General features: G+C 34.4%; 1 protein-coding gene across 1 annotated transcript; it reads right to left on the bottom strand.

Annotated features, from left to right (window-relative positions):
• Nucleotides 1-574: 574 nt before the first annotated feature.
• Nucleotides 575-13671, bottom strand: LOC112025305 (ABC transporter F family member 3). Its single transcript, XM_024057957.2, has 18 exons — nucleotides 13238-13671; nucleotides 11995-12210; nucleotides 11626-11815; nucleotides 7920-8128; nucleotides 7616-7774; nucleotides 6440-6568; nucleotides 6243-6344; nucleotides 5966-6112; nucleotides 5343-5405; nucleotides 5075-5121; nucleotides 4887-4946; nucleotides 4516-4598; nucleotides 3036-3130; nucleotides 2608-2694; nucleotides 2019-2106; nucleotides 1680-1765; nucleotides 1053-1115; nucleotides 575-927 (listed from the first exon to the last, which is right to left on the bottom strand). The coding sequence occupies exons 1-18, from the start codon at nucleotides 13439-13441 to the stop codon at nucleotides 808-810; spliced, it is 2148 nt and encodes a 715-aa protein (XP_023913725.1). The 5' UTR covers nucleotides 13442-13671; the 3' UTR covers nucleotides 575-807.
• Between the last annotated feature and the right edge of the window lie 96 nt (nucleotides 13672-13767).

The following is a 13767-nucleotide window of genomic DNA, read 5'->3' as shown; positions in this document are numbered from 1 at the left end:
TTTAAATAATAACAAATGAGATAATAAATCATTTTTATTTTTGCTATATTAATCCTCATCTCATTCATTCACTTGTAATGTATTTTGCTTAAAAACATAGCAAAATGTTTTTTTATAAATATATATATATATATATTATATGCTCAATTAGCTACTAACATCTCATAAAATTATATTAAAATAAAATAAAATAAATAATAAATTAAAATATAATAAAAGAAATAACTTAATTTATACAACCGCTCTTTTATTGTCAATTATTTTGTTCAAATCTGTACTATACTTGTACATAATTTTTTTTTTTCTTCATTTCTGTTTTTTATGTCATATTTTAAGAATACTTTTTTTTTTTTCAAATCCTAAACCGAATAAAACATACATTTATTTTGTACCATATATATTCCATTCTGTATAATACTAACTATGCTTGGAACAGTAAACAAAAATTATAAAAGTTCTATTTTGGCATGCTCTTCTGCCCATTTTTTTCATCCTGTGTAGACATAATATTTTTTCAGATAAATAATAAGTTTTATTGATGAAAAATAATGCATCAAGTACATGGGTATGCTAATTCATGGAAAATTGAAGCCAATATAATTATATTGTACAATCAAAAATACACTGGCCAGTTAACTACATCTCTCATTCTTTTAGCATTTTTTATCTTTATAGATTACCAACTAGACGACTGGGACAAACTTCAAAATCGTTTCTACAATTTTTGGAACGTGTTCACATCCCTATAATTTGCTGCAATCAATTAAAGGACTACATCTCAAAAAAGATTGAATTGGACAAGTTTTTCTATGACTGCAGCATCTTCTTGTAATCCTGGAATGTGCCATGGAATGGTGTCACCTTTCCTTCCGATACCGCCCATAGCTCCTCTACACTACCAGAGATTAAGTGCTCATCGTGGCTAACCTGTAAGCAAGCAATCAAACATAGAATTTACACCCACAAGAAAGATAGAAATGCAAAATTCATATTTTCTTACTAAATAACTTAGAAGTTGCAAATGGGAGTCATGAAGGGCAGATGTATAATACCATGAGAATGCCTCCTTGAAACAAAACAAGACCCTGAATTAGTGCTTCCACTGCATCCAAATCCTACAGTTCATTTAAAAACAAATCCCCGGTCAGCTGTTGGAATTTTCGTATGACTCAAAAGTTGGAATCCAGAATAACTGCATTTGCTTTACGAGGCCTCAATTGTTACAATAGAAATTCAAATCAAGAGAATGTGCATAATATGCTGTTCAGTGAGATATACTACCATTAAAATGTGACCTAGGGCATGTTTAATAATTGATCACTTGCATGATATATGAACAAGAGATAAGTAGCTAGCTTATTTACCATGAAGAAAAAACACTAAAGTTCACAAAACAGATAAGAAAAATTGCAAATTTCATTAACTAAAGCATTAATCTCCTTTTGCTGGAAACCTATCCTACAGCAAAATCCTTGGGATTTCTTCCTAAATTAACTTTCCCCTTTACAAAAACGTACCAAGAAGTTCCACTTATCTCAAAGAAAACCAACTTCTGGAAAACAAAGCTTTCATGCTGTTTTACATGTATGATCATCACAATTTCATTATAACTTGTTAATGACATATTTCTCTGAAGAATGGAAAAGACAAATCAGGCTAAGAAAGAGACGTTTACTTACCAGATGATTGGATGGCTCATCAAGCAACAGTATGTGTGGTTTCTTAAAAGTTATCTTAGCAAATGCAACTCTGCTTTTCTGACCACCTAATATTTCATTCAGATCAATTACAGAAGTTAGTATTTAGGGAATAATGGTTAAGGACACTGTTGAGATTAGCTCCGTGACCAACGTCCAAAATTAGCATTAAGTTCACATGCTTGTTTTGCAGGTCTTCAATTTAATCAACCAGTAGTTAGACCTACTTGAGGTCGAAGTCAAATCTAGGATCTAGAAGATCAAGTCCCATCACTACTATAGTATCTATCTTAAAAACAAAGATAGAAAAAGGAAAGATACCAGACAACGTGTACATTGGCTGAAGTGCAAGATTTCCAGTTACACCTAAAGAACCCAAGTGAGATCGGAGCTTCTGTTCAGGCACACCCTGCAAGAAGAAAACTTTAAATAAGAAATTTGATCTTAAGATTGCAAGCATGGATATTCTGAATAGCAAGAACCAAAAAAAAAATGATTTCTATAGGAACTCTAAAGCATATCGAGGGTTGATCAAAACCCACCAGAGACCCACCCAAACCCAATCTTGAGCTTAGTCTAGAATGAACCTCACAAACTACTTACCTTACAGTACACACCCCCCCCCCCCCCCCACCCCCACCCCCAAAAAGAAAAAAAAGAGAGAATCCACAGTCTAAATTTAAACCTAACGTCTATTGCAAAACACTAACAAAAGAAAATTTTGCCCTTGGATAATACAATTCATTTTGTAACCTTAAGTTTTTGGATTGAAGACCCCTGTAATGGACATAATAAGATGAAATACTCAAGATGTAAATCTTCCCATACCCAAAAATTATCCACAAACGCCCCCCATAGGGAAACAACTAAAGTGCTCCCAAAAAAAAAATAAAGCTTACTGAGAACTCACTGGGTAGCAGCGCATCATGTACAAAAGAGGATTTGAAGTTAAGTCAAGCCCATCCACATGGTGCTGACTAAAAACAGCAATTCGAACCTGCAAACAAAACATTAGTCCCCATTAGATATAGGCAGATAAACTTAACTGCAATCTTGCAAGAAGTTGCAGAGAGGAATATAAGGTATTCTATGCCTTACAAAGAATGTGATAAAGATGAGAAGAACACAACTGTTTATAACAAAAATCAAATCAAATAAAACTTTAATAAAGCAACATGGATTATGGATACATGGAAACATCCTATTTGTGACCTTTTTTTATTACCATCACTTGATGAGCAATGCTGTTATATGTTATTTGTAACCTGAAGTTGGTAGAATTTAAGATTGGCATTTACTAATTACTACTGGTGATAAAAGAAAAAGAGTGTAAGGTACCTTAGCAGAACGGAAAACAGTCCCCATGCTTGGTTGTAGTTCCCCTGAAATTAGTTTGAGTATAGTTGATTTGCCAATACCATTTGGACCAACCACTGCATAACAAATTGGAAAACCAATCAAAGAGAGTAACTTGTCAAACAACCAATATAGAATGTGAATTAACAATATAGCAGAAAAATGATGCACTTATCATTGTACTGAAGGCCCTAATTTATCATAATTATATCACACTCAGACAAAAATGTCTACATGTACCAAAAGATAAGGGAGAGAGAGAACCATCAGAATGGCATTTTCATCTTCCACCACAAATAATAATAATAACAATAACAATACCATTAAAATAACCCATAGAACGCATAAATAGATGAGGTACAAGAGAAGAAATAGAAGCATTCATTAGGATTAGCATGCTTACTTGCAATGCGGCTGTCCAAATCAATTCCAAAATTCAAATTCTTAAACAGTAAGGGCCCTCCAGGATAACCAAACGATGCATCACTGCAATAACATTGGAGAAACATCAAAACAATTCGACAATAATTCTATCTAACTAAGTGGCAATCTCCGAAGGTTATACAATAAACATTCTATATAATCTAAAGTTAATGTTTAAAATACTTTTAACAATATTTTTTTTATAAATAACGGAATTGTATTAAAAACACTTCAACAATATTGAATCAAAGGATTTAATGTGGACAATAATTACATAGTAGGCAATCTACAACCCAGAAAGTTATCACTTAAAACAGAAATTCAATACTTTGCGACATGAGCTGAGCAAACCTGAAGCTTATTATAGGAGGGCCAGGTCTGTCGTCTGGAGTTGGGAACTCAAATTTGTAGCTGCAGACAAAAAATGTTGAATAAGTTTTAAGCACACAAAGCTACAAAGAGATATAGAGCAAACTCATATAAAGATTGATTCTACATGCATCAGTGAAAATTGACTATAAAAGGACAGATGTGCATACTCAGGGTCATTGACAACTTCATCCACATAACCCATCCGATCCAATGCCTGTAGAATCCAACAGAAAGAACGTAGACATGTAAATTCTTTAAGACACAAAAAGCTTAAAACCAAGATGAATGGACTAAGAAACATAAGGAAATTATGACAAACAACTTTTGAAACCGTTTGAGTGATACACAACAGGCCCAACAAAATAAAGTAAAAGAAAAAAAGGAGTCAGAATTTGATTTAAAGAGAGACAGGATACTAGTAATGATAATAAGTACCTTAATTNATTTACTGAAGGCAAATTTATCATAATTATATCACACTCAGACAAAAATGTCTACATGTACCAAAAGATAAGGGAGAGAGAGAACCATCAGAATGGCATTTTCATCTTCCACCACAAATAATAATAATAACAATAACAATACCATTAAAATAACCCATAGAACGCATAAATAGATGAGGTACAAGAGAAGAAATAGAAGCATTCATTAGGATTAGCATGCTTACTTGCAATGCGGCTGTCCAAATCAATTCCAAAATTCAAATTCTTAAACAGTAAGGGCCCTCCAGGATAACCAAACGATGCATCACTGCAATAACATTGGAGAAACATCAAAACAATTCGACAATAATTCTATCTAACTAAGTGGCAATCTCCGAAGGTTATACAATAAACATTCTATATAATCTAAAGTTAATGTTTAAAATACTTTTAACAATATTTTTTTTTAAAATAACGGAATTGTATTAAAAACACTTCAACAATATTGAATCAAAGGATTTAATGTGGACAATAATTACATAGTAGGCAATCTACAACCCAGAAAGTTATCACTTAAAACAGAAATTCAATACTTTGCGACATGAGCTGAGCAAACCTGAAGCTTATTATAGGAGGGCCAGGTCTGTCGTCTGGAGTTGGGAACTCAAATTTGTAGCTGCAGACAAAAAATGTTGAATAAGTTTTAAGCACACAAAGCTACAAAGAGATATAGAGCAAACTCATATAAAGATTGATTCTACATGCATCAGTGAAAATTGACTATAAAAGGACAGATGTGCATACTCAGGGTCATTGACAACTTCATCCACATAACCCATCCGATCCAATGCCTGTAGAATCCAACAGAAAGAACGTAGACATGTAAATTCTTTAAGACACAAAAAGCTTAAAACCAAGATGAATGGACTAAGAAACATAAGGAAATTATGACAAACAACTTTTGAAACCGTTTGAGTGATACACAACAGGCCCAACAAAATAAAGTAAAAGAAAAAAAGGAGTCAGAATTTGATTTAAAGAGAGACAGGATACTAGTAATGATAATAAGTACCTTAATTCTTGACTGCACAAGAGATGCCCTCTTTGCATTGTAGCGAAACTTGTCAATAAAGGCCTGCCAGAAAAGAAAATAATTTCCAAGTCAAACAATGGCTACTTTAATTTTGAAAACACAGGCAGGAGGGGGAGAGAGAGAGCAACAATGGGCTATAAATGGAAAGTTTGATGCAGTGTATTCTGAAAATTTTTCCAACTTAACCAAAAATCAAGGTGAACACCTGTCGGAAGGGTAAGTTGGCAATCAACTGGCCATGACATGGTAATATGGTGGTGATGCATCTTTACACAAGTGAATGTCTCTTGAACTAATAATTAGGTCCATTTACAGAGTAACAGAATAGAGAGCTATATAAAACAAAAACCACAAATGTAACAGAGAACTGTTTGTTCAACAATAAACATAGACTGACTACCTGAGAAGTACAACGCTAGCTCTCATCAACACAAAGCAAATAAGAGGCACATGGAAATAGTAAGATGGATACAAAAGAATAACTTGAACTTGATATGATAATTATAGACATCATTAAAACTTCACAATCACAGATACATACCAACAAACAAAACCCAACAAGCACAAATACATATATAGATATCATCAGAGTCAGGAAATACCTGCATATGAGATCTGGAGCGTTCATTTGCCTCAAATGCTTTCTGTTTGTTCTTAAGCTGTTCCTCCCGTGTCCTCTCAAATGTATCATAATTCCCCTTGTAAGCGGTCAATTTTTGCGCTTGTAGATGAAGAATATCTGTGACTACCTGGGAATATAGTGATGTTAAAATGAGACAACTCAAACAATTGTACGATTCAAGTTACACAGAATAAACAGATTAACTAATTATAGAAATATCTTAATATGAGAAGAAACAAGGTGTGCTGGTGTACTACCGTGTTCAAGAATTCTCTTGCATGAGAAACAACTATGAACGTTTTTGGCCATTTCATCAAGTAAGTTTCCAGCCATAGAACCGCATGAAGATCAAGATGGTTCTGAAATAAAAATAATTAAATTTAACTAATAAGTATGCCCAAATCCAACAGAACAGAATGAATATCATGAAAGATAAACATAACACAGGACGCACTGTGGGTTCATCTAGTAGCAGCAAATCAGGCTCTATAAACAGTGCACGAGCAAGAGCAATTCGCATTCTCCATCCTCCAGAAAAAGCTTTTGTAGCCTTCTGCTGCATCTCTGGAGAGAAACTGAGGCCCTGAAATAGTATATATAAAAATTATAGTATCTCAGACAAAAAGAGCTGATGGTCTTGATAATATACTGAAACAGAAAATGCACTTTTTAGGGACCAAATCGAGAATCGGCCCAAAATGTAAGGACCAAAAGTGCATTTTCGCCATAAGAGAATAATTCATGAATAAAACATTGAAAACACACCAAAAATGGACACGGACAGAAACACACATGTATTTATTGCTTCCCAACCACCTAGTAAGCCAATTGAATTTGAATGGCATGCTTAATCTACCAAAAGGCAGGATCTTCCTGGTCATTTACTAATCAGGTGTTAGCAGAGCTGGCAACCATAAGATTTTAATGGAAAGTCAAGAATTTCAAGTGATTCATCTGGTCACCACAGTTCAACAACAACGGCTTGATCCAACTCCTCTCTCTCTCATCCAGGCACATACAGCAACTATGCACCCCACATCCCACTACTTTTTCATAATTTCATTATCTATACATATATTTAACCTACTGTTCTTGCCTGGTTTCAATTTTCACCTTGCATATCGTCAATTATGAACTCCTATGATTTGAATATGCATTATTAATAGTCAGGCCCTGCTGTTATCTGCTACATTTAAGTGGGTTTGAGGTTGAATCATTATCCTTTTTTAATTTGCTCTTTCACTGCGAAGGGGCTAAGTAAAAAATATATATATATATATATATATATATATTTATATTGTTTGTCCAAAACATGCCTTACTGCGTCTTTTTTTCTATTCTGGTAGGGCTGAAGCCAGCTCCAAATATGCCCAGCTATTAGTTCAAGCTTAGGTCAATCTGGATTTTTTTTTAAGTCAATGATAATTGCATGGACGTGTCAGGATTATTTTCTTTTTTCAAACTTAATTATTAGATTTGATTGATCAATGTAACTTAATTGTTTAATTGTGGGTGTACTTACTGTACACATCCTGTGTATTTGGGCTATACACCTCTAATTCAATAAATGTGTTACTCATCCCCAAAAAAATAAAGCCAATGATAATTGCAAAAGATTTGTGTAACTGACCGCAAGAATGGTGGCTGCACGTGACTCTGCAGAATAAGCATCAATTGCGTCAAGCCTTTTGTATATCTCCTCAAGCCTTTGTGCCATAACATCTTTGTCCATCACCCCATTCAGTTCCCCATTGCTCTTTCTGGTTGCATCTTCTAACTCCAATTCTCTCTTCAAGACAACCACAATATTGTCAGTAGGTCCACTACAGGAGAACAAAAACCTCAATGCAAACAGAGCAACAAAGAAACAGCAGTTATAAAGCTAAAAATCAGAACTAATGCTGGTCTCGAAATTGAAACAGTATGTATTCAACCTGCTGGGCGATTAATCGAGCTTCTTCTTCCAAAAGCTGGGTTCTCTCAATATCAGTGTTAAGAACACACTGCAATGCAGTTGTATTATCACCAGCCACCTCTTGCTCCACATGCAATATCTGACAATTGTTAGGGATACCATCAATGGCATGCATAGCCATGTATCTAAGGAAAGTTGTTTTCCCAGTGCCATTTCTTCCAACAAGACCTGCATCCAAATTGAAGTGTTAAAAGCTTAATAATTATTACACCTAGAAAAAATGTCAGACAAACTCAGAGTTAAGAAACTAGTTGCAATCCAACAGCTATATATTACTTCAAATACAGTTTCCAAAGGTTGTAAGCACATCAAATATTTATTTACAAGTATATTTCTCTTTTCTTATTTCAATACCTGAATCTGAACAATTTTGGATTTCTCTTAAATTTCTTTTTCCTTTCTCTTTTTCTTGTAAAATTTGTCTCAAAATATTGAAATGGATTCTGATAAAGGTACATGCCTCGGACATGTTCCGAGATGTCCGCCTATGAATCATGATATTTTCATCCTTTTAAAGCATCCATATCATGATAAGTTTCAGAATTAGGGTTGTAATGTTAAGATAAATTAGATGGGAAAGAAATCATAAACATAAACCACACTAATCGAACACTAATTTACATGATTTGGGTTTAATACTCTAATCCTAAATTTGTTGGTGAACTTCACTAAAGGTAGAAGGTCATGAATAAGGCAAGATAGAGTCCAACCCATAAATCAGATATTATAGATATGGGTTGCATCGGTGCAGGTGCTTTGCATGATTGTGTCAAAAACAACATTAGGAAGAAAAGTTAATAAAAAGAACTTAAAACTAACGTTGTTAGAATCAGGATTCTACGTAGAATTGGTGGAGTGGCTTTACAGATCAGATCAAGGATCGTAAGATCCGATTTTTCATTAAAGAAAAAGGTAAAAGAAGATTGGTAATAATTATGTATGTTAAATAATCATTAAATCATCCATAAAAAAAATTTCAAATTCAATATAGAGTATTTTTATACTTTATATAACTACTTTTTATTTTTTTGATTAGTAATAAACTACATTGAAAATTGTTAAAAGAAATTACAAGGAAAAACAAAGCACACAGGCAGTATGCTAAGAGGCAAAACAGAAAAAATTAAATAACAAAAAAATTACAAAAATCAAGCATATCAGGCAGAGAGTTAAAAGTAAAAACACCCAAAGCATTTGCCCAGTGAAACAAAGTTTGGAAGAAGAGAAGCTTCAACTCATGAATCAACTTTTCACGCCCTTCAAAGGTGTGTAAATTCCTTACCCTCCAAATGACCCACATAAGACAATGACGGATCATACTCCAAAGCACCTTAGTTTTGTGTCTGTGAAACTTGCCTAACCAACTTGCTAAGAGATCCACAACACCACGTGGCATGACCCAACATACCCCAAAAAGTGAGCACACCATATTCCCTAACTCTTGGGCTACCGGGCAATGTATTAGTAGGTGATCAATAGTCTCCCCATTCCTCTTACACATACAACACCAATCCACAATAACCACTTTCCGCCTATATATAACTACATTTTTTGATAGGCACTTTATATGACTACATTGAAAAATTTTAACTGTTTTTACAACTATAAAAATTAGTTAATAGAAATGTAGATATAAATTGATATACTTTTTTTAAACCCAAAAAAAAAAAAAAAAAAAAAATCGAAAAGTATACTTTTGTTTTTGATAAGTCCAAAAGTATACTTTATCTTACTACATTTCTATTAACTAAATTATCTACAGTTTTTTGGGAAACAAAATTAGCCAAAAGGTCATTAGTTACCAAAAAAGTGCCAAATTACCAATACATAAGCAAAGGAAAATATATTTCAAATTAACTACATGCCTAACTAAATTTATAAGAAAAATTGGACTAAAATAGATTTATATGAGGGAAAAATAAACACCAAACAATCAATGGAAAATAGCAGAATAACCCAATTTGTGAGCACCTATATATTAATTCATCTAAATGAAACGAGGACCTGAAGGAGCCAGAAAAAATATTGCACAAATTATTGAGCCAAATACATAAAAGTTCAAACTTTAAAAATTTGTGCAGTCACCATAAAGAAACTTTAGAAAAGTAGAAAACTCATAAACCCACATGTAAATAAGCTCATATTCTACACGCATTTGACTATAAACATTGAATTATCCCAAACCCACAAATGAATCGACTCTGAATTATGGAATTTTGACCAAACCCATTAACAAAAAAAATTTGGCTGTAATTAGAAATATGTAAGAAGAAGAAAAGCATAGCTAAAATTCAATCAACTAAAACTGGAGGAGTTGCACTGTGGAGGCAGAAGACCAAAGATGAAAAATGAAGTGAGATTCCATGATCAGCTAAAGATGATCTCATCCATGACTCTTTTTTGTTTAAGAAATGTTTAATGGGTTGTATTTGAGCTAAAATCACCTGAATAAGTATAACCTAGTCAACACAGTCCAAAATTTATTTAGCCCGAAGCCAAAGAAGAAGCCCATAAAGGTGTGGATTGATAGTATCAGTGCGATCCCACTAATCCTGCTCCAACCTCCGATTCTACTCCTCCGCCAATCCTCATGCAATTTGGATCATTTGGATAAAGAGGGATTGTAGGATTGTACTATCCTACAATCCAGTCACAATTCTAATAACTATGCTTAAAACACCATCACAACAGTTGATATTGAGATATCAACTTAAAAGGTAATAGTCCAAATGTTTTCCATCAAACAGGGCCTAAACAAATCTTTAAAATGAAAGAGAAACTGTGTTAATCTTCCATGGACAAGATCTTAGAAACTGCAAACAATCTTATAATCTCAGAGGAAAAATGTCAACTCTTCAAGAGTGACTGTAAACTGATCTTAGCAATGCACTAACTGGCAATAACAATACAGAAGAAAACTGTCACGTAACCAAAGGTAAGCTGGAACTAACTTTATCAGCCCCCACCCCCAACACAAAAAAATAAATTGGCAATTGGCTGACCGTACCCCTTACCGCTATAAAGAACCAACAGAACCAACTTGCAGTTGTGACCTGGGAGAGAATATATATATATATATATATATAATATGAGATAGGTTTAAGTTACAACTGATGTAACTCTTAAGAGTTACACCTTTTTTACGGCATTGGATCTAATTAGATCTAACAGTTAAAAAAGAAAGCAGCAACCATGTCATAAATCTTTTTTATTTCCCAAAATTACAGGTGCTCTCTCTTAAGTCTCATTTATCCACACACAGATACCCTTCCCTCTCTTATCTCCTTCTCTTTCTTAAGTCTCCACATTTCCTGCAACTGGTTTACACCAGATTAATCTGTTTAAAATGGTCATTACCATTCAATGAAAATATGAATCTTTTAATTTCCTCCTTCACAGTCACCTGTATCAAATTCCCAGCATTATCCCATGTTCTAGTTCCTGCTGCAATCATTTTTCCTGAGTTCAACTACACATCCCATTCGGATCAATTTAAATTGTGAGATCTGGGAACGTAAGTTTTGTTTTTTCTTTGCTAACATAATTACAAATAAGTTAGCAATAACTAAGATACTAGCATATATGTATATATACCTCTATTTTGGTTTCCTTTTTTTCTCTTAAGAATGACAGCAAGAGTTGTGAGGGAGCAAAAGAGAACTCACCATAGTGTCTTCCAAATGACAGTGTGACTGTACCATCCACAATGAGATCACGACCACCCACAGAGATATTGAAGTTCTCCATATGGATGTCCTTGACAGCCGGTCCACCACCACCATCATGATTTACACAAACAACAGGCATCCCTGCCCTGGTTGCTTCCATTTCTGCTAAATGCATTTGGAATTCTGACTGGATAATTAAGGAGACAATAATTAGAACAAGTGCAAAACTAATAACCCAATTTGTGTCAACAAGGCTAAACAATGTGGCCAAAACTCTGCCTAGACAATACCAAAACCAGGCATTGCCAACAAGATAATCAAGAATAGTTAGATCAACATAATTGTATCTTAATATTAAATTTTTACCTCTCTTTGGCGTTCTTCCTTCCTCTTTTTTCTTTCCATCTTCGCTTTGTCACGTTCTGTTAGAACAGGACCTTCTATTGGCTCAGGTTTCTTCTTCGGCGCTTCCTCCTCATCCATTCCGTCATTCATTCTTAATGGTGTTGCAAGGCTTCGCATGATTGGTTTATCTTTGACCAGCCCATGCTTTCCAAACTTTTCACACAGTGTGCTGCAAACCTATCAAAAACTTCCACAAAAGTTAAATCAAAATATTGAATGGCAAAGAAAAGTATAAAACTTCTTCATGGGCTCAACAGAACAACTGTAACAATAAGTTTTATTTTCATATAGCTGCTAAGAAATCATAGACAATGAAAAAATAACTCAGAAATCTGAATCCTGAAAATTCAATTATTCCATACTAGAAACAAAAAAAAAAACAAAAAAAAAAAAAGAGCATAATCTTAACTGCACTTAACAACAAAATTTTGACTTAGCGAAAAAAATATAGAGCCAAAAATTCAAATTAAAAATAAAAATTCAGTTTCATGGAAAAAATATAGGGACAAAATTGCCTGTGGAATCAGGTGTTGAATAGCATGCTCAAAAGTAAAGTTAAGACCCCCGGCAAGGACAACCATACAATTATAATCAAAGTAACCATCTGAGAAACCAAGCAAAAGGACATAGTATTCAGAAAATTACGCCACCCCTGACCCAAAACCGAGCAAAAGAATATTTCATCTTCCTACAATTTCCTAGCAACTAAACTTGGCCAAAAGCGAAAGACAGCCCTTAATAGCGAAAATCATGAGTTATCCAACATTTCACCATTCAATTTTTTTTCATTTCCTTCTCTACTACAGCAACCAAACAGACACAAAAGAGAGAGATTACACTCTGCTGAGCAAATCCATAAACCTATAATTTCTTTATCTTTCTCAACCAAACGAACCAATAGCAAAAGATTAAACACACAAATCCGATATCCCTAAATCCAATTTCCTTGCTCTTTCCTACACTTTCTGAGCAACCTAACGGACCAAAAGCAAAAATGAGTCGAACGATGTGTGAAATCCGATAATCATAAAACCTAATAGTTTCTTATAATGTGCGAAATCCTTACAACCATAAAAGAGCAAATAATTCGAAATCCGATCATCATAAACCTATAGATTCTCATCATTTCCCAAACTTCCCGAGCAACCAAACATAGCAAAAGAGAAAATCCATCACAAAAATGGAAGAGAGAGAGCGAACTAACCGAGCGACACTCGTTGAAGTCGGAGACACATCCGGCGGCGACTAGAAGCTCGCCGACGGCATCGAAAGCGCCCTCACCTTCGAGGCCAAAGTCGAAGTCGTCGTCGGCGAGGACATTGATGATGTAGTCGATGATAGGTTCATCCACATCCTGAGCCCTCTGGCCCAGGACCTCGTGCACCACTGAGCTCGCCACCTCCGTCATTTTCTTCACCACCTCCCTATAATGGCTTTCCGATTTATATATAGGGCAGTGTTTTTGCAGAGATTAGGAGAACCAGAAGAAAGCAAAGGCTTTGGCTCTGTGAATTCCGATTACACCTTTTGTTTCTGTGTGAGTGAAGGAGTGGAATACGAAAACGGCGGCGTTTAGGTGAAGGGTTAGGCAATGGTGACTGTTTGTTTGCAGGTGCAAGGTTATTCTATCAAAGGCATTAATCTAGCCAAATTTTGGAGGTAATTTGCACAATGTGAGGGAAAGAATATAATAAGTTAACGTGCATTTCCTTCTCCAAAAAAAAAAAAAAAAAA

This window comes from Quercus suber, unplaced genomic scaffold (assembly GCF_002906115.3).
Source record: "Quercus suber isolate HL8 unplaced genomic scaffold, Cork oak 2.0 scaffold_439, whole genome shotgun sequence".
In the NCBI taxonomy this organism is placed as follows: Eukaryota; Viridiplantae; Streptophyta; class Magnoliopsida; order Fagales; family Fagaceae; genus Quercus; species Quercus suber.
Note: the sequence above shows the minus strand (reverse complement) of the source record. Positions and strands in the feature narration are given on the sequence as shown.